The sequence below is a fragment of the Macaca thibetana genome, chromosome 8 (assembly GCF_024542745.1).
Source record: "Macaca thibetana thibetana isolate TM-01 chromosome 8, ASM2454274v1, whole genome shotgun sequence".
Classification (NCBI taxonomy): Eukaryota; Metazoa; Chordata; class Mammalia; order Primates; family Cercopithecidae; genus Macaca; species Macaca thibetana.
This window is the reverse complement of record NC_065585.1, coordinates 14956038-14983749: the sequence shown is the minus strand read 5'-3', so window position 1 is coordinate 14983749 and position 27712 is coordinate 14956038. Positions and strand designations below refer to the sequence as shown.

The 27712-nt window shown below is 41.4% G+C and overlaps 1 protein-coding gene and 1 non-coding gene across 6 annotated transcripts in view; one reads left to right on the top strand and one right to left on the bottom strand.

Annotated features, from left to right (window-relative positions):
* Positions 1-27712, bottom strand: part of ASAP1 (ArfGAP with SH3 domain, ankyrin repeat and PH domain 1) — a 395931-nt gene that overhangs the window by 93096 nt on the left and 275123 nt on the right. For all 5 annotated transcript variants that reach the window (XM_050801573.1, XM_050801576.1, XM_050801575.1 and 2 more), the window contains 2 exons: positions 23340-23440; positions 16387-16456 (listed from right to left, as the gene is read on the bottom strand). In XM_050801573.1, coding sequence (XP_050657530.1) covers positions 16387-16456; positions 23340-23440 — 171 coding nt within the window. The remainder of the gene's footprint in view (positions 1-16386; positions 16457-23339; positions 23441-27712) is intronic.
* On the top strand, positions 26146-26301 carry LOC126961931 (small nucleolar RNA SNORA12). Its single transcript, XR_007728511.1, has one exon. It is a non-coding gene; the product is annotated as a small nucleolar RNA SNORA12 (small nucleolar RNA).

Sequence of the window (27712 nt, the reverse complement as noted above, 5' to 3'; positions counted from 1 at the left end):
GGGGTGATCATTGATCACTGCAGTCTCAACCTCCTAGCCTCAAGTGATCCTCCCACCTCAGCCTCCCAAGTAGCTCGGACTATGGATGCACACCATCACACCTTTTTTTTTTTTTTTTGGTATTTTTTGTGGAGACAGTTTCTCTCCATGTTGCCTAGGCTGCTCTTAAACTCCTGAGCTCAAGCGATCTGTGTGCCTCAGCTGGGATTACAGGCGTGAGGCACCATGCTGGCCTCAGGTCTCACTCTCATTTCTTTCTTTAAAAAAAAAAAAAAAAAAAAAACTTTTAGGTTTGGGAGTATATGTGAATGTTTATTATGTAGGTAAACATAGGGGTTTGTTGTACATATTATTTTATCACCCAGGTATTAGGCCAAGTACTCAATAGTTATCTTTTCTGCTCCTTTCCCTCATCCCACCCTCCTCACCTCTCATTTCTAAGCAAGGACTATTTCAAAGTATTTTGCTGATAAGTAATTTATACCGTTTAAGTCATTCCATGATTGACCCACAACTTCAATGGTGATGACGTATGATGTTTATTCTCTTAGAAGTGTGTCAAATCTACTAGACCGACTTTTGCTATGTTAACATGAACCACATTTGACATAGGCACATCTTGCCTACCCATAGTGTTCTTCTCCAAACTAAGCTGCCAGTGAGGCACTTGACAAATGGCCATCATCCCAAATGTGACTTTGAGGAGCCAAGTATGCATAAGTTTTGACTATCTAAGCAGCTGACATACCCAGTGCTGACTGAGTCCATGAATACCAGAGGGGAGTGGTATGTTCCACAGAAGTCCAAAAACCAAGGCATTTAAAGCACAGAAATCACTACAGTAATAATTGTAACTTCAGATGTCTGTATAACTTTCCAAAATTTCAAAGCATCTTCTTGACATTCAGTACTAATTTATAGGTATATTGATTAAAGATGGTATAATCTTTCTTGGGATTTCAGCAGACTAAAAGTGAAACTGAATGATTTACTCTGGGCTACACCACAGTGGAACAGTTTAGGAAATGCTTTCATATTGTTTAAGTACAGGAGAGAAAAAAGAAAACAAAACAGAAGAGAAACTCTGCAAATGTCTATGTTTCTACTGAGTCCTTGCTGTTGATTCCCATTCTGCTCAGAATAAACACACATCAGCGCCATGACCTCCAGGCACCAACTGCAGGCCCCTTCTCGCACTCAGCTCCTGTCACTCTGAGTTGTTCTTTGGCTGAGGAGGGGCACTGGTCCCTCCTGCTGCTCACACTCTCCTGCAGGCCCTCTAGGACTCTCATCAATCAGCACCTCCTTAGAGCGGGCGGTACCTGGCCTGACCACCTCCCTATGATGTTCCATTCTTATACACTCTGCTGTATTTTCTTTCTGGCTCTTATCACTCCTTATTTGCTTCCTGTCTTCCTTCTCACTGAGGACACACACATTTTTCTCATTAAAATGTGTTTGGCACACATCAGGTACTAGCAATATCACGGCTCATGGCAGCCTTGACCTCCCAGGTTCAAGTTATTGACCTACCTTGGCCTTCCTAGTAACCGGTACTATATGTGCATGGTACTATATGTGCACGCCACCACATGAGGCTAATTTAAAAAATACGTATTTTTTAGAGACAGGATCTCACTCTGTTGCCCAGGCTGGAATGCAGTGGTGCAATCATGGCTCACTGCAGCCTTGAACTCTTGGGCTCAAGGCATCCTCCTGCCTCAGCCTTCCAAGTAGCTGGGACTACAGGCATGCCTCACCATGCCTGACTAATTTTTAAAATTTTTGTAGAGACGGGGTCTTGCTTTGTTGCCCAGGCTGGTCTTAAACTCCCAGCCTCAAGTGATCCTCCTGCCTCGGCCTCTCAAAGTGCTGGGATTATAGCCATGTACCACTGTGCCCAGCCCTCAATAAATACTTACTAAATTAATGACTACATTCCAGGCATTTTATGTCATATGCTATCTCATGTACTACCTACCCTAAAGAGGGAAGTCTTTAGTTTCTTTTACTAAGTGAAGAAATGAAGGCACAGAGAGGTTAAGTAACATTCCTAAGCTCTCCCGGTGAGGAAATGGTTTGGATGGGTCAGAGCCCCCACTACTTCTCTTCTGCGTTCACTCTGCAGTCCAGCCTGGAAAGAAAGTAATCTGATATAGCTTGGGGAGTAACAGCTGGATGCCCAGCATACAAGAACATTTCCTCCTGATTACAGTAAGGGTTAGACGTCAATGAAGCAAAAGCTCCAAAGATTAATTTCTATTTTAATATCTTCTTGGGTTATATGATTCTCCTCTAAGTACTTACTTTCATAATTGGGAAAAAGAGAAATTTTAGAAACCACTTTGAAATTCCTACTTACTCATTCATCATATATTTATTAAGCCTCTACCACATTCCAAACACATCTGAAAAACACACGGTCCATGACATTAAAAATCTGTGGAAACAGACCTGACTGCGTATGGGGCCCAGGGAGCCCAGGGACCTGAGCTCAAGGGTGTGCACCAAAGAGGCAGGCAAGGTTCCACACAGGCAGCCTTAACCTTCAGAGAGGACTTGGAGGAGGGAACACGGACAAGCTGGGAAGCGTGAGGAGCAGGTCCAAAGGTCTGGGGCATAGGAGGGGATAAGCTGCAGGAGGTGACATTGAGCACACAGGAAGGGAGATTCTGCATGTGACACTAAAAAACTCACATTCCCATCCACGACTCTGGCAATCTACTGGAGAAAATGGAGTGACCAGTTAGATCTGCATTTCACGGGGATGGTGGTGGGAGAGGTAGAGGAGGCAGAGAGAGGCTGAGAGAGTAAGGAAGATAAGCAATGAAATGAGGAGGGCCTGAATTAGAGCTATGTACAGTAGTGGTGCTGGTGGCCAGAGGCTTAAGACAGCTAGAAAAGGAGGCTTTTAATGCATCATTCCACAAGTAACCTTTACCTAGTATGTGAATTACTCAGTCCAGGAACTTGAATGGTGAGTGGAGGGAGGAACACGTTGTTCCTGAAGGGTCTCTTGAGCAGCATCTCTGTCAAAAGCTACAAGAGCTTCTGTAAATATTGTTATGACACGTTTCAAAACTGACGATTCTACAACTCTGTTCCTTCAAACTCTGAGGCTTGTCCTTTTATAGGTTTTACTTCTCATTAAAATAAAACACATTCATAGAAGAAAATGAGACAGAGATAGTACAAAGAAGAAACCAAACATTAGTTGTTAATCTCACTTTTACATGCAGCAATAATCACTGTTAATACCTTAATTTTACCAAGATGTGTGTGTCTTTTTTTTTTTTTTTTGACATACGTTGGTTCAACTTGTATATACTGTTTTGTAAACTGTTTTTCCCAATTAACAATATACACAGATGTCTTCATTTTACACCCCCTCCCCCACACACCCTCAGACAAAAGGAAAACCTATTCAAGTTTCTGAGTTTTGAAAATGTTTCAATCAGGAAAGCTCTGGGTACATTTCATGAAGAGAAGTGATGAAGATATCCCTCTGACATAATAAAAAGTAGATGTTCAGCTAGGAAAATCATCAAACGTGTAAGTAGAAATGCATGCAGAAACAGAATACATTAATTCCAATTAATGTTTCTGTGTTTCCTAAAAGAAAATAAACACCGCACATTTGTCTTTAGACAGCTTAGTGTGCATCATGGTTCCAGTGTTGTTGCTGGAAGTGTAAAGTTGTTAGCACAGGCATATTTCTCAGTTAGCAGAAAACAGCTGCTACTGGAATTAGTACCCAGAAATGAAATTATTTCCTCCCATCATCTTACTGAATTGCTCTGCTTTACAAACAAGAAGTGAACATAATTAAGTACTTGGAAAATAGGCCTGACCCATCCAGGATGAGGCTGACGAGTGGAGAGAGGTAAAAATGACAAAGCTCTCTTCACTTCCTATGCTAGTGCCTGAAAGCAGAGCTGCTCAGACCATTACGGTCATTTCAAAGTTTTCATTCAATAAATATTTAGACACCTACTGTGCCCTACAGGGACATACATTTTTGGCATACGATCAATAACCTCAACAACCCCCTGGCAAGAAATTAAGGTACCTGCTGAACACTTACCACTGCAGAGAGATCTTATCTCCAGAATTTTAGCAATCAAGACTATTGGCTTTTGACCTTCCAGACAGATAAAAAGGTAACAGTTTTTTAAAAAACTGAGCACCTAAACTGCTAGGTACATTATATGAATTCTATTATTTAATTTTTGCAATGACTCTGTGAGTTAGGTACTGTTCCCAAACCCATTTCATAAATGAGGTAACCAAGGATCAGGAAGGTGAAGTAAACTAACCTATGTTTCACAAAAAATAAATGCCAAAGCTGAATTCTGAACAAATCTCTTCTCACTTATCACACTGTTTCTGTCAAGACAAGCCCTTGGAAAACTTACAAAGTCAGTCAAAATATGGCTTTACTGTTTTGCCTTTTCTGGTTCTTACTGCCCTTAAATGGCCAGTTCCCTCATTTTCCCTCCAGATGCACGTTCCAAACCCCAAACTTACTACTCTGTGGCCAAAACTAAAGCTCTCACATCCCTTGCATGATCCTTCAGACAGCGAAGAAGATAAGTAGCGATTATCTAACGGAAGTAATTCATTCTAGAGTGGATGACTGAATTCCCTTAACCCTCCCAATCATTTTATTAATTTTTTTGTCAAACATTTATCACTGTATCTCCCAACCATTTTAATAAAAGGACTCATTTCCAGTTGGCATGTATATGTGATAAAGAAATATTTGAAAGGCCGGGCGCGGTGGCTCAAGCCTGTAATCCCAGCACTTTGGGAGGCCGAGGCGGGCGGATCACAAGGTCAGGAGACCGAGACCACAGTGAAACCCCGTCTCTACTAAAAAAATACAAAAAAAAAAAAATTAGCCGGGCGCGGTGGCGGGCGCCTGTAGTCCCAGCTACTCAGGAGGCTGAGGCAGGAGAATGGCGGGAACCTGGGAGGCGGAGCTTGCAGTGAGCCGAGATCGCGCCACTGCACTCCAGCCTGGGCAACAGCGTGAGACTCCGTCTCAAAAAAAAAAAAAAAAAAAAAGAAATATTTGAAAACGGAGATCTCCAAGAAAATGTCTTTTCTTGCAGCCAGGAATCTGTTACCTTACTTTTGAGAGGATGTTCCACTCAAATCAACATTGAACAATCAATGCTACAATGCAAATAGGAAAAAAGAGCTTACTGGGGCTCCTGCTAAGACGCAGGGCTGATGTTACTGTATCCAATGAATGTGCTAGTCATCCACGCAGACACTTCTGCAAATACATACTGAGAACCTACTATTTGATAGTATATAGAGTTTGGGCCAGTACAGGAAGAATTTTTAAATTCACATTTCCTATTTAACTACAGTGGCCACTTTATGTCATGTTTTCCAACAACGGTACATAAAACAAAAACCTTTGGAATATTTGTATAAAATGCATTAATTTGATAGTAAAACATCTGAGTTGTGTTTTTTTTTTTTTTTTTTTTTTTTTTTTTTTTTTAACGGAGTCTCACTCTGTTGCCCTGTTGCCCAGGCTGGAGTGCAGTGGCGTAATCTTGGCTCACTGCAACGTCCACCTCCTGGGTTCAAGTGATTCTCCTGCCTCAGCCTCTCAAGTAGCTGGGATTACACGCACGTGTCACCACACCCGGCTACTTTTTTGTATTTTTAGTAGAGATGGGGTTTCACCACGTTAGTCAGGCTGTTCTTGAACTCATGACCTTGTGAATGGCTGAGACAAAATGTGTTTGAGGCTTTTATCAGCCTCACACAGAAAGGGCAGTCTTTAAAGCAAGGGCATCATCATGTTGATGAGAACACAGCATTTACTCATGCTGGGCTCCATGCCATGTGTTTTACATATACTTGCTCACTTAATTCTCATAACCACCCTACAACTAAGTACCACTATTATTACTATTTGAGAGATGAGAAAAATAAGGCACCAAAAGGTTAACTCTGCCTTAAGGTCACAGCTATTAACAACAGAACATTAGGTCAAAGTAAAACTTTTTTTTTTTTTTTTTTTTGAGATGGGGTCTTTACTCTGTCGCCCAGAGTGGGTACGGTGGTGTGATCTCGGCTCATTGCAACCTCTGCCTCCTGGGCTTCAGTGATCCTCCGGCCTCAGCCTCCCAAGGAGCTGGTATAACAGGCGTGCACCACCACACCTGGCTAAGTTTTGTGTTTTTTTTTTTTTTTTTTTTTTTTCTGTAGAGATGGCGTTTTGCCATGTAGCCCAGGCTGGTCTCGAAGTCCTGGGCTTAAGCCTCAGACTCCCAAAGTGCTGGGATTACAGGTGAGAGCCAATGTACCTGGCCTAAAACATTTTTAAGAAATCTATTATTTCTTATATTAGGAATGTGGGCAGGAAGTAACATGATAGCTGATGTCAAACTGCAGGTTCCTTGGTTTCATAGATTCAAATTTGTAAATCAAGACTTTAAAAAAGCCTTTTTACCCCTTAGTAAAAGTAAAAAAAAAAAACTTTTTACCCCTTAACATATACCTTCGTATATGCTAAGAACCAACAGCATATACTGCAACCAAATGGTCACACTTTATAAATTTCTGGGCTCTAAATTAATGAGGTTTTATTCTACTCACTTGTCTACTAGAATTAGAATCACACTGGAAGCATGCAAAATAACACACACTGTGTCAGACCTCCAAGGCAAGGTTTAAAAACCTCAATCCTCACAAGCTGTGAGTCCTGTGGTTTTGATCTGTAACCTCTTCTATATTTTAATTCTTCAATTTTGTCCTCCCTTCTTCATTTATGGAACACGTTCCTCGAAGGAGTTTCTACTAATCTCTGTTCAACATGAAAGCCAGAGAGATTTATTTGGCAGGTCCTCAAATCCTAGGCAGTATCAGCACCACGACACCCTTGCTATTCCAGAGGATTTGCCAGACTTAAAAATCAAAAGTGCATTGCTTGCTGTCTGCTGAAGCCCAAATGAGAAACTGCTACAAAACACCTGACTTTAATGGAGCCGCATGCTGGGAACCGAGGTTTCTTCCAGTTTGGAGGCAATGTAATACTCTGTTGATTTGGAAAAGGAATTTATTCATACTTTAAGGTACATGGTAGAGTGGAGGGAAAAGTCTGATTTTGGAGGCAATCAGATCTGGGTTTGAGTCTAGGCCCAGGCACACATTAATACTGCCATGAGCAAGTATCGTGGCTTTTCTGAGTCTCATGCTATCTCACCACGATGAGGGAAAACAATGCCATCTCTGCTGTGATAATGAACTAGGCAATGCTTGATAAATGTCTGGTGCTACACTTCCAAATGGGAGGCAGAAGAGGCTCTGGACTTTACCTTCTTGGGTTCATATCTGGCTCTAGCACTTAATGTGACTTTCAGGCTTCCTCCTCTTAAAAAAGGAGATTAACAGCTACTTCCTTGTGAAGGTGTTATGAAAGTTAAAAAAGAAAACATATGTAAAGTGTCTAGCATGTAATGAGTGTTCAGTAAATGTCACCTACTTTTATTTTGAGACAGGGTCTTGCTCTGTCACCCACCCAGGCTAAGTGCAATGGCATAATCATGGATCACTGCTGCCTCGACCTCCCACTTTCAATCCTCCTGCCTCAGCCTGCTGAGTAGCTGGGATTACAGGCATGTGCCACCACACCCAGCCTTTTTTTTTTTTTGGTAGAGACAAGGTCTTGCTACAATGCCCAGGCTGGTCTCAAACTCCTGGACTCAAGTGATCCTCCTGCCTCGGACTCCCAAAGTGTTGTTGGGATTACAGGTGTGAGCCGCTGCACCTGGACAACTATCTTTATAATTACTAATTATTCCCAGAATATCTCCTCTGATGGTGTCCACATAACTGATACATAAAATTCTATTACTATAATTTTCCCTTTAGATTAAAGCAGTATTCCTTGTTAAAATGCAATCACCTCTGGGAGAGTTTCCCAATAAGTCACTAAGGTTCAAATAGAACATCAGATCCTGTCTAAGGTGGAAGCTCTACGGAAGTAAACTGAATGGGCATGGGCAACAGGCAGCGTGAGGAGGAGAAGAGGAGTCTAGGGCACACAACCCTGGTGAATGTGAAGACACAGAGCATGCAAACAGAGGGACTCCAGGCACACAGGGGAGAATCAGAAAAGAGGTGAAAGAACTCAGTAACTGCGCACTTAAAACACTGAGACTGGCTTTGAAAGAAGCTTAGACCTGCCCACTGCTCTGACTTTAATGTTTCATTTATTAAAAGGGTACTGAACTAGAAGAAAGAGGTGGTAAGAACTGACTTCAAACTGGCTTACGTTCTGAGGTCCACAATCCAGTTCACAAAGTTGACAAATATCACTATCACTGGCTTCAGATTTCTGAGTAACACACCTCTATTCTAGCCTCTCTATATTTTAACAGTAGCAAACAATGGTGGAAGGACTCAGAGGGTCTCTGCTTTGGCTAAAGTTGAAGTTACCCGGTTAGCAATACTTGGGCTTCATCTCTAGATCAGTTAAATCGAAATCTCTGAGGGTGGAACCAGGTGATTCCAATGTACCGTCACGGATGAGAATCACTGGATTCATGTGGCCAATTGCAGCCCCCTCTAATCACCTGCAATGGTTCATTCAGATGCAAGTGATGAGAGTTTTCATTTGCAATCAACTATATACTGATGCTTCTAATATGTAATCTTGTGACTCGAATAGTGAAAAGAAGAACCTCCACCAGGATTCAGAGTAAACGTATCTGCTGCATGTATTATTTTGAAGAACGACCTGTAAGACTTCAGCAGATATATTTCTAAACTTATATTTTATAGAACTTGAACTTGGGAAGCCCTCTGGTAAACATTTGTCTTCAGGTTCTGCATTTGCAATGTGGAAGACAAAGATATTCCACAGTGACCCTTAGTTCTGGAAACAGCGCAGCTTATTGTCATATGTCCAAATAACATTTTCTATACTGGAACAACTACATTTCTTTTGCCAGGGAACATGGCTGTGGAGAAGGTTCAACACCAGTGCCCTTGGACCTGCGGTTGCACTCCTTTTATTAGAGACACGGTCCTGCTATTTTGTCCAGGCTGGAGTGCAGTGGCTATTCACAGGTGCAATCATCACACACTGCAGCCTTGAACTCCTAGCCTCAAGTGACCCACTGGCCTCAGTCTCCCAAGTACCTTGGACTACAGGTGCACACAACCATGCCCCACTTGCAGATGTATTTTGAATTTTGTTCAGGAAAGTTAACATCTGGTCTTTTGTTTAAAAAAGCGAAGTGATGTTTGTGAATTCTGGTATCCAGAATATGTACATATCAACAGCTTTCAAAGAGTGTCTTATTTGAACCTCTGAACTCTTCACAGAGGGTATGGAAAGTGGTATCATTTCCACCCTTATTCAATTCTCTTAGGTCCCACGAACATACTGTCCAGTCTCGTGATTTTGGCCCATTCTCTTCCCTCTAGTGGGGCTGCTCCTTGCCTAGCTTTATGCTAAACCATCAGAAAAGCCTTCCCTGATGACACTAAAGTAGCTGCTTTGTTTTCCATTACAACCTGCTGCTCACTTCTTTTATGGGACTTATCCTTTGTTTATTCCAAGCTCCAGGAGGGCAGGGGCCACTAACTCATCACTGCTTCAATAGTACCTAGCCTAGAAAGGAATAAAAAAATTTTAATGGGCAGGACGCGGTGGCTCACACCTGTAATCCCAGCACTTTGGGAGGCCGAAGTGGGCGGATCACAATGTCAGAAGATCGAGACCATCCTGGCTAACACAGTGAAACCCCGACTCTACTAAAAATACAAAAAATTAGCCGGGCGTGGTGGCGGGCACCTGTATTCCCAGCTACTTGGGAGGCTGAGAAAGGAGGATGGTGTGAACCTGGGAGGTGGAGCTTTCAGTGAGCCGAGATTGCACCACTGCACTCTAGCCTGGGTGACAGAGTGAGACTCCGTCTCAAAAAAAAAAAAAAAAAAAAAAAAAAAAAAAAAAAAAAAGTTATGGGTAAATTATGCCCATTTTATATCTGAGGAAAAACAAGGCTCCAAAGGCTTAAGTTACTTATCCAAGGTCCTACAGTTTTTTTTTCAGGGGTTTGAGCCTGGGTTTAACTGGTTCCAAAGTTCACTCTTTTACAACTGACAGTGCTGTTTTCTAATCTGCTGGAGGGAAGAAAAATATTCTCATTCTCTTTTTAGTGACAATGAGGGTAAAGATGTGGAATCAGAGGACAGCCCAGGACAGCTCTGAAGGTCAGTCACAGAAAACAAGGTTACTGAATACATTGCAAAGAAGAGAGCAATCCATTTTGCAGGTCTCTTCCTGTTTCCTGTATATGCTTTCAGTGCTTCTTTTAAAGCCCTGGCAGCTGAATGTTATCTTCAGGGCTCTGGATAGGGCAATAGAACAACAGACTTTAGATCCAAAGATCCAAAGGAAAGGGAGAAGAGACACATCCAATTCTTGCTTTAGTGAAATGCCATGGAGGTGACAGAGCTGCTGTTAATCCCTAACAGGCAGAAATTAAATTTCTATGAGAGAAGAGGTACCCCAAATGGGCTCTGTAAAGTACACTGAGCAGTAATGAAAATAGCAATACAAAAGAATTCCAACGGCCAGGTGCAGCAGCTCACGTCTGTAATCCCAGAACTTTGGGAAGCTGAGGTGGGCGGATCACTTGAAGTCAGGAATTCCAGACCAGCCAGGCCAACGTGGTGAAACCCCATCTCTACTAAAAAATTAGCTGGCTGTGAGCGGCGCATGTCTGTAGTCTGAGCTACTCAGGAGGCTGTGACATGAGAATTGCTTGAGCCCAGTGAGCCAAGATGGTGCCACTGCACTCCAGCCTGGGCAACAAAGGGAAATGCTGTCTCAAAAAAAAAAAAAAAAAAAAAAAAAAGAATTCCAATAAACCACAGTTTAAAATGGAAATAGTTATACATTAGAGAAGTAGTAATAATAATAGCTGACATTTATTGAGCACTAATTCTGCCCTACATTCTGTTCTAATTATTTACAATCAATAAACTCATTTAATCTTTACAATCACTTACGAATTAGGCCTTATTAATAGCCCCATTTTATTTAGATGGAAAATCCTCACTAGAGATTCAGTGTCAGGGTTGAAATTCAAGTCTAGGCAGTCTGGCTCCAGGGTTTCATATGCTGTAACCCTACCTCAGCTCCCTGAGATGACAACAGCTACTAAGTTTAAGGAACACTTATTGAGGTCCAGGTTCTACAAAGTTTTAAATGCATCATCTTACTTAATTCTCACAACATGGAAGACAGGTACAGTTATTCTGTTTTACAAATGAGTAGTATGAGTTAAGTAGCTTAATAAAAGGCACATAAAATAAGATGCTGAATGGGCATTTACTGCAGATGGACTCAAAAGGATGAGGTCTGACTCTCCCTCTGTTTAAAATGATCAGCCCATCAAGCAGGTGGACACACACATATTATCCACCTAAGAGGTGGAACATCTAAAGAGGCCAGCTGGATTTCCAACCCTTTTGAGTAAAACACCAGACCTTAATGAACTTCTGTGGGCTATTAAAAATACTGTTGGTGTTGGCTGATTGAGAAAAAAGTGACTATAAATTTAATAATTGCTGTAAGTGTTAATCATAAGGGCATCTGAAGACATCTGAAAGATGTAATACATTATTTAGGCAGTTTCAGATTCAAATATAAATTCTTAGAATACTTGCATTATCTTCATGACTAGTACCCCTCCTCCTCCCTTCCTGGAATCCCTTACAGCCTTCTCTACCCTAAGACCCCTGACTAATTCAAGGAGTATCAAGGTAAGGCCAAGGTAAGGAGTTCCACTGCAAAGAACTGTTATTCACGAAACTTTCAAAGACCTAACAACAATCTGGCATCTGAGGAAAAAAACCCTATGATACAGGAGAAAGAGTATAGGCTTTAAGCCTGGAAAACTGGTACAGCTATTTACAAACTTCATGACCCTTAGCATGAGATTTAACCTCTCTGAGCTTCAACTATAAAATGCAGTCTCATTAGAAAAGTATTCACTGAGCACTAAGTACATGTCAGGCAATATGTTAGGTATTGAAAATTCAAAGCTGAGTAAGATGAGGTCCCTGCCTCCTAGGAACTTCCAGTATGGTGGGAAATGAAGATCGTGATCCTATCTTGTAGGGCCATCTTGAAGATGAAGTGCAGGGTGCATTCTAAGTGCTCCACAAATGGTAGTTCTCTTTCTTTTTACAACCCATTATTTAAACAGAATGTGACACTGTGGTTAATAAATTCAGGGAGCAGGGTTTTTGAAGAACATAGCTGCTTGTATTTTTGAAATTGATTTTTCAAGATTACTACAATAAATATGTCAACTATAATTCCTATACTTTCTGTTGTAATTTGTTTTATGATATTTATATTATAATGCTTTTAGTTAGAAAAAGCAAATAATTCAAAACTATAGAAATTAAAGTAGTTTAGTGGCTTCATATAAGCTTTATACTTAAGTTTTGAGGCTGACTAAAAAATTGTTTTCTTGAGACAGGGCTTGGCTCTGTCGCCCAGGTTGGAGTGCAGTGGTGCAATCTTGGCTCACTGCGGCCTCTGCCTCCCAGGTTCAAGCAATCCTTCCACTTCACAGCCTCCCAAGTAGCTGGGACTACAGGTGTACACCATCATGCTCAGCTAATTTTTGCCTTTTTTTTTTTTTTTTTGTAGAGATGGGGTTTCACCATGTTGCCCAGGCTGGTCTCGAACTCCTGGGCTCAAGTGATCCACCTGTCTCAGCCTCCCAAATTGAGCATGAGCCACCATGCCTGGCCTGAGGCTAAGTGAAATGTTTGCCCAAGATTTGCTGGAACTGGTATTTTGAAATGAAAGCATCTTATACTACGTTTAGAACATACTAGATAGTTCATAGTTGGAAGCTGCTATCATTAATATTACTACTGTTATAGCAAATTCAGAGATTCACACTGAATTTGGTTCCCACAGTGCTGCATTACTTTGAATAGTCAGTAAAAAAAACTTATGTCTTAACAGATACATGAAAAGCAAAGAATTTATGAATGAAATCTTCTAAGGATGGGCTGCCAATTTTTCAGGTGTACACAGAAACGTATTTCTCCTTAGAATAGTAAGCTGGGGAGATGAATCACCTCTGGTGCAGACCTTGCTTGGGTGGCCAAGCCAACAAACCCTGCACCATTAATCTAAATGAGTACTTGGCCCTCTCCTGAATCACTTTGATAAGAACAATTTGCAAAGGTGACACTGATGAGGGCCTTCAAACCAAAGAATTTTCATGTGTCCCAAACACCTCAAGTTTTCTGACAACAAAGGCTCTTCTCCCCACTTTTTCAAAGAAGCCCTTTATGTTTTTCTCAGAAAACTGCTGGCCTTGATTTTCAACCTAATTCTAATCAATGGTGTTTGCAAAGTCAGGAAAAGCCAGCTAAAACTGGCTAGAGACCTTTTTGTGGGAGCAGCAATGTGATTATGAGTGATGTAACTGGCAGCAAAAAAGGTCTGGGCCAAAGCCAATGAAAAGTGGGGAATAGAATAGCAAAAACAGCAGGAGAGAATCAGAAGTTAGGAGAGTAAGCCATTTCCCTCCAGGCTGCTCTGGGGGCAGGAGAGTGCTAATGTTTGTAGCAGGAGGGTCTGCTTGTCAACAGATTTCAGTATTGTCAGCAACATCCAATAAACTAACAGTGACAGCACTAATAACTGTTAACAGAATGGCCACACATGGCATGTCATCTCACTGAATCCTCATATAATCTTTATGCGTTAAATATTTTTCTCAAGGTCACAAAATAAATGGCAAAGTTGGCATTTAGACTCAAATCAGACAGATGCCATAGTCCATTATCTTAGCCACTAAACAAAGTGGGTGATGTGAGACTTGTTAATTCGAGCCTTAAGAATGCATATAAACAGTTCGTTTGGCCATAACAACGTGTTTTGGCAGGAATAAAAACAGGAGGCGAAAGGGAACTTATTTCATTTTTAGTACATTTCCCAAGGTCATATAACTACTAAGCAGTGCCACTGATTCACTTCATCAACTATATGATCTCCCATCACTCTGCACTGCCTCCCACAGCAGATTCCTAAGAAAAGCAAACAGATACAACATGATAAAGCCATTATATAACTTCTCAAAATGCCTAGTGAGGACTGTTACAGCCTGACAAATCCAAGGGGAGAGCTGTGCAGCAGAAGGTAGAGAGTTAGGGTACACATGGTAACTCTGGCCAGGTGCAGTGGCTCATGCCTGTAATCCCAGCACTTTGGGAGGCCGAGGTGGGTGGATCACTTAAGCCCAGGAGTTCGAGACCAGCCTGGGCAACATAGCAAAACCCCTGTCTCCACAAAAAAATACCAAAATTAGCTGGGCGTGGTGAAGTGTGCCTGTATTCCCAGCTGCTTAGGAGGCTGAGATGGGAGGATGGCTTGGGCCCAGGATGCAGAGGTTGCAGTAAGCCAAGATCATTGCTACTGCATTCCAGCCTGGGTGACAGAGCCAGACCCTGTCTTAAAACAAAACAAAGCAAAACAAAAAGATGGTAACTGACTAAAAACTCACCATCTACACAGCCAAAGGATCAGAAATGTTCACTCTGGTATGCACAGGTGACTGTATATGGAATTAAATATAAGAAAGTAAAAATTATCTAATTTTTCATTCATGCATCTTTGATGCCTACGCCAGAACATGGCAGAATGGAAGCTTAACAAAAGATTGCTGAAGAAGGGCTGGGCGTGGTGGCTCACGCCTGTAATCTCAGCACTTTGCAAGGCCGAAGCGGGCAGATCACAAGGAATTTGACACCAGCCTGGCCAATATGATGAAACCCTGTCTCTACTAAAAATACAAAAATTAGCCAGGTGTGGTGGTGGGCACCTGTAGTCCCAGCTACTCAGGAGGCTGAGGCAGGAGAATAGCTTGAACCCGGGAGATGGAGGTTGCAGTGAGCCAAGATTGTGCCACTGCACTCCAGCCTGGGCGAAAGAGCAAGACTCCATCTCAAAAAAAAAAAAAAAAAAAAAAAAAAAGATTGCTGAAGAAATGAATCATTGTTAGACAGCCTTAATCATAATTACAGACAGATCCAAGTCTGTGGACAGGATTTCTGATATCAGATGGGTAGCCGGACACAACTGGCATGACAGCTAAAAATCTCAGCTGGGCTGTTTGAGGGTAATTGAAGATCTCTGAGGAATTCCTCCGAAGAATCACTGAAAGTGTGCTGCGAGGGGCAAGGGACAGAAATGATGCAGCTGCTCAAGTTTCATAAAGGACAACAATCTTTAAGATGTGGGCAGTCATTTACCACAAAGGACTGGGCCACAAGAGTGTACTAAGAGCCTTCTGTATGTCAAGTTTTGTGTGAGAGGCTGAAGACAGAAAGAAGAAGAGGACTAGGCAGGTGCCCAAGGGGGCGTTTACAGTGTAGTAAGATGATGGTTTCTGCAGGAAGAGACAGAAGGGCCACAAGGACTAATGTCAGACAGACACCCGAGTTTGAACTTCCAATTCTGTGAGTTACTAGCCAAATTATAGTTGTTCTTTGCGCTTCAGTTTCTTCATCTGTAAAATGAAGGTTATCATACCACATGGGGTGTCGGGAGGATTAAGTGAAATAAAGTTTATGAAGGTAAGTGGTACTTCCTTTCCTGCCTGATAGATATCTAAAGTCAGCTGTAAGTCATACAAAATTGCCAACATAATAAACACTCATCTCTCATTTCCACTATTCTGTTGGCAATTCATTAAGCAGTGCCCCAAGGACATCACTTGGCACAGCATACTGTAATTTAATGAGTTTTTAAAATCGAAACTGAGATTACTGGGTTAAACAGCAAGCATATTAAAAAAGTCTTGGCATATACCTTGCCATTTCCATTCCCGCTTGGTACATTTTCCACTACAATCTCTGCATTTTTAAGAATTGAAAAGAGTTTTCTATTGGTTTAAAAAGGGCAAAACTTACTGTGTGCTTCTTTGACTACCACCAAGGTTTTTACATCTACTGTTATGTTTCCTACATTATTTTTACATGCAAGGAACAGCCTCTGTCATCTTTATAATTCAAAAACCTGGGTTTTTCAGAACAACCAATATTTCCCAAAAGATAAGATTACAAAATCAAAATACCTTATTCATTTTGAGAGAGTAAAAATACAAGTGTCTAGTGATGCCAAAGAATGATGCCGACCACCACAGGACAAGACAAAACCTTTTTTTTTTTGGTAAAGGATTATCGGCAAAGGTCTGACCCAAATGCATAAATGTATTTGCGAGATTTTTACTGCTGAATACATAATCGTGTTTGCTTTCTGGCCTACGAGGCCAGAAAACCTAACAATGGGCAGGGTAAATTAAGAAACATACTTACTGTGGCATGTGAGATAGTCAGAATCCCATTCTTGACAGAACACTTCCTCCTCTGCCATACTTTCCGGATCCTAAGGAGGAAGTCAAACACAACTAGATATAGTAACTGATTCACTCTGGGACATGCAAGGATACAATATGATACATAATAATAACTACAAAATAACTTCCCCAAACCAAAAAATCCAACCCCCAAAACAAAATCCTGGTTGCCTTTTATTATCCCAGGTGGAAGGTAATTCACACAGGTAGCCATGTACAAGGATGCTCATTACAGCACTGCTTTTTAAATTTTTTTTGAGACGGAGTCTTGCTCTGTTGCCCAAGCTAGAATGGTGCAGTGGCATGATCTTGGCTCACTGCAACCTTGTCTCCCGGGTTCAAGTGATTCTCCTACCTCAGTCTCCTGAGTAGCTGGGATTACAGGCTCCTGGCATCGCGCCTGGCTAAGTTTTGTACTGGTAGTAGAGATGGGGTTTCACCATCTTGGCCAGGCTGGTCTCGAACTCCTGACCTTGTGATCCACCAGCCTTAGCCTCCCAAAGTGCTGAGATTACAGGTGTGAGCCACTGCGCCCGGCCAGTGCTGCTTTTTAAAGACATATATATATACACACACACACACACACACACACACACACACACACACATATATAGAGACAGGTTCTTGCTCTGGAGGCTAGAGTACAGTGGCACAATCACAGCTCACTGCAGCCTTGACCTCCCAGGCTCATCTGATCCTCCCACCTCAACCTCCAGAGTACCTGGGACCACAGGCACACCCCACCATGCCTGGCTAATTTTTATATTTTTTTGTAGAGACAAGGTTTTGCCGTGTTGCCCAGAATGGTCTCAAACTCCTGGGCTCAAGCGATCTGCCTGCCTCGCCTTCCCAGGGTGCTGAAATTACAGGTGTGAGCCACCATGACCGGTAGTAGCACTGCTTTGGACAGTAAAAATGGGAAATAGAAACAATAATAATCTAACCGCAGGAGACTCAATCAATGAATTACAGGTAGTACACTGATATCATAGTAACTCCTCTCTATGAAGGAGACCCAAACCTGTTAGGGGTGGTGTTAATAAGTAGTTTTCAACCATATCTGTCAATCTTTCATAAGAGTGTTCAATTGATTACTTCTGTTATTAATAATTGAGTTTCAAAAATTAAGAAAGTGGCTGGGCACGGTGGCTCATGCCCGTAATCCCAGCACTCTGGGAGGCTGACGTGGGAGGACTGCTTGAGCCTAGAAGTTGAAGACCAGCCTGGGCAACATAGGGAGATCCCATATCTACAAAAAATAAAAAGTAAAATTAAAGTAACTCAAGAAGTCTGCCATGCAAGGAGGGAGGGGGGTGAACTGCCTCAGTATGTACAGGACGAGCTTAGCCAGGGCTCAAGAATGCATCATCATCATTTTTGGTAACTCATACACCATCCCTTTAGGCATCTTCCAGAGACAGAATGGTGCCTCAGAGCCCCAAGCAAAAACTGTTCATGATTTGCATAGGGAAGTAATGGTGACCAAACCATTCCCAAATAGTTACAAGTGATACACATTTTGAAAAATGTGATTTGATGATATTGAAGGGTAAAAAAAGCCGAAGAGAACTAATTCAAACTTGGAAGAGTTGTGTGTGTGTGAAGCTCCAGGCACAGGCAAAAGACTGCATGTGTGGCAGATCTGCGTCAGTGCAGGTAGGTGCAAATGCACTAGTTGAGACTACTTCCATCAGATAAGAAGAAACGGGCAGGGAACAGTGATTCCCTAGGCTGGAAGAAAGTTTTGAAGGCCTTCTGTTGCCGTGGAAACAAATGACATCAGGAGACCACTGTAGCTTTCCCAGGCATTTAAAACAGTACCATCTTGTATTTTTCTTTTCCTTCTTAAATTAGTTCTCTAAGAAAGCTGCCACAACACAAATTTAAAACCATCTCTAAACACAAATAATACTGTGTATTTAACTACTAGAAGCACTGTTTGTTCTAAAGCATGCTTCATAGAGGGAAGTAGGAATTTGACACCATCTAACCAAATGCAAATTGAACATACTGTATTCAAAATGCTAGCCTTGCTCGGGAGGTAATTTAACTACTAATTGATAAACCATCCTCAAATTAGAGCTAAATCACATACTTTCTTCTAGAAGTACTGACCAAGGAAATGTCTGATTAGAGGCAGCATCTCTCAACTAATCAGAGCCACATTTGGTTAACGTGACTAACTCTCTGCAAGGAGTTTTGCATCCATCTTACTCTCACAAGAGCCTGCTAACATAGGTGAGGCATCCTTGTACACACTTAAGCCAAAACCAGTGTCATCCTAAATACCACTCAATTCAACAATCAAACTATTCAACCTTCAGGAATAGTTTAAAGCCTTAGTTTATCCATTTTATTAAGTCTTTACTCATTAGTTTTACTTACACATGTATATTATGGAAGCACAATACACACACACACACACACACACAAACCCTTCTCTTGTGCTGCTAATAAAGCCAAGGAAAGTAACACAGAAGCATTATTCTGGGTTGACAGAGATTGTGACTGAGGAACTTTCAGATTGCCAGAGGAAAGGGAACAATCTTGAGATATCTCCTGGCACAGCTGAGAGCAGTATTGCCTGATCTTTTTTTGTGCATGAGAGACAGGGTGTCACTTTGTAACCCGGGCTAGAGTGCAGTGGTGTGATCATGGCTCACTGTAGCCTTGACCTCCTAGGCTCAAGCGATCCTCCCACCTTGGCCTCCTGAGTCGCTGGGTCTATAGGCATGTGCACTACGCCTGGCTAAATTTTGTAGAGATAGGGTTTTGCCATGTCGCCCAGGCTGGTGGGCTCAAGTGATCCGCCTGTCTCGGCCTCCTAAAGCATTGTGATTATAGGCATGAGCCACCGCACCCAGCCAGCACCTGATCTTTGTGAACATTTTGATAGCTTCTATTCCCAAGACTTCCATGGACTAGACTGAATTACTGTGATCTCCCCTGCTCTGTAATGAAAGCTTTACAAATGCTCCAGTCTGCATAGCTCCTGAATGGACATACCAAGAACTCATGCCATCTGGTGCTCACAGACAGTGCCACACACAATTACTGATTACGCCATGCTAGAATCTTACAATTCCAGAAAAGAAAATTCTACTAGAAAATGGTCTCGTATAAATAGTTCCAACTTTGATGCCAGATCACTTGAGCTTTGATCTCAGCACGATCTCTAGCTATGTGACTTTGCCCATGTTATTTGACTTCTTGGAGACTCACTTTCCTTTTCTGTATTACGAAGACAATAACACCCACCTTTGTATATATAATGAGAAAATATAATAAAGCAATTGCTCCTTTGCCTCTCAATAATTGCCTCTGGTCCATAAAGTTTTTAAAAATTATTTTTTAAAATTTTAAATTGTTTTTCAAATTGTGTAATAATCCTTTAAGTAATAAAGAGCATTCCAAAGCTAGGGTCAAAAATTACTAATGCAAATAATACTTTAGAGAAAAATCACAGAACATATCAGTGGTCACTGTTTGCAAATGAGTCTGTTTTCATGTATAAGCATTTCAATTTTTTACTCTTCCACAGAAGTCACAAGCAACTCCCAGTTATTAGTGCTCATCTTTGCTATCTGTGCAATTATTAAGGAGGTGGAACCACTTGACTTCCAACCTCCTTTCCAACTCTATGATCCAGGAGCTCTGTCTGTATCTCTTTCCAACAGACTGCAGTCAAAGTGAGGGTGAGGACCATATCTCATTTACGTTTCACCTCTAGCAGGCTGCCTCATACACCAGAGTATTTCATACATGTGTGTGGAATGAGTACATGAAGGAAGAGACCAAAAGTCAAGGGGGTGAATTTGTGCCAGTTAATGTCTTGCATATCCTTAGAGTGATCAACAGCAGCAGCGGTCCCTTTGAAAAACAAAGGGGAGATAACCCTGGCATTAAGTCAGAAGACCCAGTTCAAATTTGGGTGTTCATACTTACTGTCTGTTTGATCTCAGTCAAATTATTTAATCTCTCTGTAAAAGGTGTTAAATGAGATGAGTGAGCAGGTACTTGGGCATGCGGCTGGCATACACAGGGGCTCTCAAGATGATAATTTACTTGAACACTTTAGGGTTGAACTACACAACACTTACGAAAAGACTGTTGATCTTCCTTGGATATACAGATTGTAACCGCTTCACTTAAAATTAGGCAATTCTAATTTCAAGAAGGACATTGTGATTTCAGTTGAGCAGTGTTAAAAAATGACTTTTATACTTTCACTTCAGTAGATATGTAATAGTACACCGTTGCTCGTAACGGAACACAATATTAACTTTCCGTTTGATGATAGAACAACAGGTCACCACATTTCCAAGAGATGTCTATACCACAGATGGTCAGGGAAGGACAAGGAGCTGAGCCTGAGGCTTTTCAGCAAGATAAACTATGGAATTTACAATTTATGTACACTTGATCTCATGCAGTTTGGACTAGCATTTGGTCACTATTCTAGAGCCCAGTTTTAAGCTGTGAATTGTTAGCTGGTATTTCTTTTCTCCTTTTACTTTCACAGCAGGATTAAGCTAACTGATTCTACAATGAGCCAGATGCTGTACTAGGGATGCTTTTCTTTCTCTGCACCCCATATCAGCAAGTCCTGTTGGCCCTACCTCCATTATCCACAATTGACCACTTCTTACCCTCTCTTCTGCAGTTCCCCTGGCCTCATCATCAGCTCCCATCTAGGTTTCTGAGGCAGCCCTCCCTCTAACTGGTCTCCTTGTTTCTGTGCTTTCACCCTCCATGACTGTGCTTTGCTTGGAAGTCAGAGAGAACCTTCCAAAACATGTCGGATTATGTCACTCTTCTGCTCAAAACCCTCTAATGATTCCTCATCTCACAGAGTGGTTCCCTGTCCCTCTGACCTTAACTCCTATGACCTCCTGGCTTGCTCACTACTCTAGCTACACTGAACTCTCAGGTATTTGTCACCATGAGATGCATGCTCCTGACTCTCCATCTTCTCCCAAGTATCTATGTAGATTTCTCTCACTTCCTTTGCTCAAACATCAACTCAATAAAGTTTTCCCTAACCACCTGTATGATAGCAAGAACCACTGCCATCCCTCACACCACCTGCATCTCTTGCTTGATCTTTCTCCATAGCACTAATTACCATCTGATCTACCATATATTGAGTATTTTTTGTCTCTTTTCTTCCTTAGAATGTCAGCTCTATCAGGACCAGATTTTCTTTTGTTCAATGCTGTATGCTCCATCTTTGTAGGGCCTAGAAGAGTGAGTCCTAGACATATAGTAGGACTCAAAATATCTCTGTTGAATGCATGAATAATAAGCAAAACAGTCAATGACCCCAGAAATTCAGAAGAGAAATATTTATAATTTTAACAAAAAATTACAATAAAAAATGTACATGTCTCAGATTAAACCAAGGAGTACATATCCACAAGTAATCAGAAAAGAAGGAGCTTTCTTTTAAAAAAACAATGACAACAGGCCAGGCACAGTGAGTCATGCCTGTAATCTCAACACTTCGGGGGACCAAGGTGGGAGAATGTCTTGAGGCCAGGAGTTCAAGACCAGCCTGGGCAACAAAGGGGCACCCTGTCCACATTAAAAAAAAAAAAAAAATCAGCCAAGCATGGTGGCATGTGCCTGTAGTCCCAGCTACTCAGGAGGCTGAGGTGGTATAATCACTTGTGCCCAGGAGTTGGGAGGCTGCAGTAAGCTGTGATAGTGCCACTGTACTCCAGCTTGGAAGACAGAGCAAGATCCTGTCCCCTGTCCCCTCCCTCCAAAAAGACAACTATTAAAGGGAATAATGAAGATTCTACTTATGCACTTATTATGAAGCAGAATCATTTGTTTAAGCAACAGAAAAGAAGCCTCATGTGGCAGGATCGGGGAGAAAATGGAACAAGATGAGGCGGGACAGGAAGGAAGGGTTGAGATGCTATATGTAAAGGGAAGCCACTGGAGTATTTTATGCAGGCGAATGACATCATGTGCTTTATGATTTTTAAAAGACTACTCTAACTGTTGTATGAAGGTGAACTGCAGAAAAAGAAGAATGATTGATACAAAGAGACCAGTTAGGAGGCTGCTGAATGCTCCAAGAGAGATGGCAGCAGCAGCTCACCCTAGAGCAGGGGCTGTGGGGATGGCAAGAGTATATTACTTTCACAGTTAAAAACAGAATGGCTTTTGCCAGATTGGCTATAATATAAGAGGCAAAAGAGGACTCAAGGGTGACACCCAAGGTTGGGTGGCCTGGTGGGCAACCAGGCAGAGAAAACTGTAGTGAATAAAAGCGGAGAGGGGCCAGGCGTGATGGCTCACGCCTGTAATCCCAGCACTTTGGGAGGCTGAGGTGGGTGGATCACGAGGTCAGGAGATTGAGACCATCCTGGCTAACATGGTGAAACCCTGTCTCTAGTAAAACTACAAAAAATTAGCCGGGCGCGGTGGCGGGCGCCTGTAGTCCCAGCTACGCGGGAGGCTGAGGCAGGAGAATGGTGTGAACCTGGGAGGCGAAGCTTTCAGTGAGACGAGATTGTGCCACTGCACTCCAGCCTGGGCAACAGAGTGAGACTCTGTTTCAAAAAAAAAAAACAAAAAACAAAAAACAAAACAAAACAAAAACAGCGGAGAGGTGGGTGGGTATGAGGTCAGCACTCGCCTGCTGCATGTGCTACTCAGTAGCTGCCTTCCTATAATTGCTCGTTACAAGTCAGAAGTGCCATTTAGGGGCCACAGAGCAATTACTGTTTCTTCTAAAGAGAGTTGGTTAAATCTCAGACTTACTTGAAGAACACCAGTGTGCTAAAGGTCCGCAGCTAGTGTATTACAAAATGTTAAGTAAGTGTGTTTCCCTATATGAGAGGCTGGAAACCTTTTCTAGGTTAATCACACACTGAGACACTGGGCCGGGCTCATACATACCCATCACTTTTCTTTAGTAGGTACCCTTTCTTTTCACTGCCATATTCCTTATTGCCCTGGAGCTGATGCATGCTGTATCCTCCTTGCCGGCTCTGAGAATCCTAGGAAAGAAAAACCACAGATTAAACAAAAACTGGAGACAATTCTCACATCTTTGACTCTCTTCTGCCACTGGGTCTTTGGCACTGGTCTGGGTCTAAGGGAATTATGGAACTTTAAGATCTGCCAGGTCCTTGCCTTTATTTTAGAGGAGGAAACAGGGCAGCTAAGCACTTGCTAGAGTCACAAAGCAAGTCCGAGGCAGAGCTGGGGTCTGGGTTTCTGATTTCTAGTTCAAAACCCAGCTCTACTCTGAACTGACTTCAAACAAGACAATGCACTGGTAGACAGACTACTGTAAGACTGAATCCAGTTTATACTAGCAGCAGAGGCAAACACAGAAGGGACTCGAAAAAGTGAAGTGGACCACAAAATAAAGTCCATGCAACCCAAACATGTTCTTCCCTTAGGCTATACCTTTCTCCCTTTACACATTCTGCCAAAATACCCCCAAATAAAAGGGGAAACTTCTAAGTGAGGTTTTAACAATTATTATGTTTCTCGTTTTGTAATTAGTGCTCTGTAAAATATACCTATAACCACATTTTTAAAATTAAGACAATTCTACAGCAGTGAAAGTGTATGATGTCGTGGAGGGTGACAAGGGCCAAACCAACAACACAGATGCAAAAAAGGTTGATTTATTATTAGCACTTCACTGATACTTAACCATAGTTTCTAAAGACTACATGACTAGAAACAGCCATTACATTTTGAAAATGTAAGAAATAAAATCAACAACGTTGAACTGCAGAATGAGAACACGGTCTTTAGACATACAAGTAAGACAATATATTCTCATAAAAAGTATTGACTTACTCTCCTAGACTTCGATCAGGAAGGGCAAAAGCAACAGAGAAAAAAGGCAGAGCATTTGAAAATATAGTTAATTTCATTGAAAATGTTATCCATAATTTAAGCATTTTATATAATGTACACAGAAAACATCACTGTAAAGATAATACCAGAAAACACATACACCTCTAGATTCAGGATAAACTTTGGGTGATAGGACAATCAAAAGTCTGTATTTATCAGGTTTTATTTCAGGTCATATGGCGTGAGAACAGAAACATGGCTAAACAGACGAACATCAGGCACACACATATTTTACCAAGATAAAATGGATGACAAACCTCAAATGCGTATGTATAGAGAATCAATACTTCAGTGAAACCCAAAATGAATTATTCAGAAAATCTAGTAACAGCCAAAAATTGCAGCAGGACTTCTTTATTTTTTTATTTTTTCCCCAAGGGAAAAGAACTTAAATATATCCAGTTCATAAACAACACCTGAAATGTGATAGTGTCGAGGTAAGCTGAACCAACCACTGGCTATTTACTGACTTGTGTACATAATACCTTTAAGGCCAGGATGGCTTCTTTCTGACACTCAGGATCTTTTTGGACCAAGTAATGTATGTTCAGTGATGCAAAATTAACGTAAGTAATAGTCAAAGGAAAATCTCTAGGACAATGTACCTTTGTAAGGCTATTCTATACATGATAGATTCTGTGTTCAAAAGCATGTCCTGAATACTTCCTAAAAGCCAGGTATTAAGGATCCTGAGTATACAACATAAGCCCTGGCTTTGACATGGATGCTCACACTCTCACCATATCACTGTCCTGCTCTCTTGTGTAGGTTACTGGGAGCTTACCGTACACTTAACCAGGCAAGCTGGCTCACATTAAAGAGGTTACAAACTTGAGTTATGTTCTATTTGAATAATTTCTCTATTTATAACGGGCCAGATTCCCTCCATATGAAACCTTTAATTGGACAAGATTAATCATTTGGGAGAGATGGGACATGGACCTGAATCTAGGATTTTCTTGCAAAATTCTCCCTAAATATTTCCTTTTTAAAAATATATATGTATATTTTTGAGACAGGGTCTTGCTTTGTTGCCCAGGCTGAACGCAATAGTGTGATCACAGTTCACTGCAGCCTCAACCTTCCAAACTGAAATGACTCTCTCACCTCAGCCTTCTGAGTAGCTGGGACTACAGGTGTGTGCTACCTTGTCGGGCTAATTTTTGCTTTTTTGTAGGGATGGCGTTTCACTGTGTTGCCCAGGCTGGTCTTGAACTCCTGGACACAAGCAATTCTCCTGCTTTGGCCTTCCAGGGTGCTGGGATTACAGGTGTGAGCACCATGCCTGACCTAAATGTTCACTTTTAATCAGGGCCTATAGTCTTGCATTCCATAGTAATGTGGTTCACTAAGTCCTCCCTAAAAGATATTCTCACACTTTCTAAATGGAGGTAGGACTGAGGGACTGTACTAAATCTCAGACAAGCAAGAAGAGAAGCCCTCCCCTACCAATACCTCCAGCAACAGTCCTCAGTAACAACAGTAGTAATAGGATTTTTTTTTCTTTTTTAAGAGAGGCAGCAGTGTGTTCATAATGCAGGGAACTGAGGCATGGGACAAAACAAGAGGCAGGGATTAAAGAAATCCACAGGGCTTTCTGCTTTAATCCAACAAAATCACACGAAAATTACTCAATTATGAATTTGGAGTCAGGGATCTCTGCCCTATCTGTATCTCCTAGAAACATTAAAAACAAAATCTAAAATCTCCCTGTATACTGGTGTTCACTCACAACCACCTTCCTTGGAACTCTTGTTACGGAACTAGACTTCTCTTCATCTGCCCATGTAATTCCTAGGTCTGTCCGAATGCTTTAAAACTATGTATCTCTCATGGTAGTTTTCTTTTTGGCACATTTGTTAAGTTTTCAAATGGGCCTAACACTGTCACATGTATTATATTGGAGCTGGCAAAGGCCTGTGACAAAGAGATCTCTCTCAAGCCTTTCACGCCTTTCCTCCATCAGAGAATGGCTCCCACATGTGGCAGGAAACAAAAAAACAAAAACAAAAATGGATGTCTCACTACTAGGTACGCAATCATAAATAAGCAACTATGTATCTCTAATCTTAACCTTTGCTAACCTTTAAAATAAAACACTAAGTTTAAAAAATAAAAATACTTCTTTTATACAAGGATTCAGATGCTAACAACTTATAAAAAGATTATATTCTGTAAATTTACCATTAAGACATTCCTTACATATTTATTACTAGCTTAAGTAAACCTTAAATTCTGAATAACAAACTCTTAGATTGAATGGGCCTTGCTTTACATCAAACTAATATGCTTTTAAAGATGAATAAAGTGGCTAAACTCCAGGCTTTGACCTCATTAAACTGAGCAGGAAGGAAGCAGTATGTTTCAGAAGTTTAGTATCAACAATCCTAAATTAACTGTGAATGAGTTTCATGGTTTAATAAAGTCACACCGATTATTATTTGTGCACTTTGAGAAATGATGGCCATTCAGCTTGCTAAGCAGGGCACTCTAGACAAATGAAAAGAGGATTTTCTTTTCTGAGAAAGTAGATACTGGAGATTTATTAACATTAATAACAATTTAAAAACTGACACAAATTGAAGGAATGAAATAGGTTCTGAATCCTTTGATAGCGTAACAGAAATTATGTATTCAGGAAAAAGAAAAACTCATTTGGGCAAAAATATAAAACATAAACAATGAACTTAAAATCTTTTTAATTTCCTATTCTCTTTTTTTTTTTTTTTTTTGAGACGGAGTCTTGCTCTGTCACCCAGGCTGGAGTGCAGCGGCCGGATCTCAGCTCACTGCAAGCTCCGCCTCCCGGGTTCACGCCATTCTCCTGCCTCAGCCTCCCGAGTAGCTGGGACTACAGGCGCCCGCCACCTCGCCCGGCTAGTTTTTTGTATTTTTTAGTAGAGACGGGGTTTCACCGTGTTAACCAGGATGGTCTCGATCTCCTGACCTCATGATCCGCCCGTCTCGGCCTCCCAAAGTGCTGGGATTACAGGCTTGAGCCACCACGCCCGGCCTAATTTCCTATTCTCTATTAGCAGTACAGACAAATCACTTTCTTATTTGAAAACCTTATTAATGTATAAAATGTATTATTAAGAGGTAGAGTCTCAAATCTTTTGAAAGTACAAGCAATTACACACTCATTGATTTAATGGGGCTATAAATGTTTCTGGTATCCAATTTAAAACTAAACCTCTACTACAGAAGCCTAAAATTTCTAATGCAAGGTACGAATGGAGTGGGCAAAAGATTCCTTCTGTTTCATTTTTCTAAGTATTTGAATAGTTTTCCGGTACCAGGCTACATGACAGATACTGTGACATGAGTAAAACAGAAACACAGAATCTGTCAAACTTGCAAACCATAATGTGATGGGGTTTTAAGAGAGTCCATAA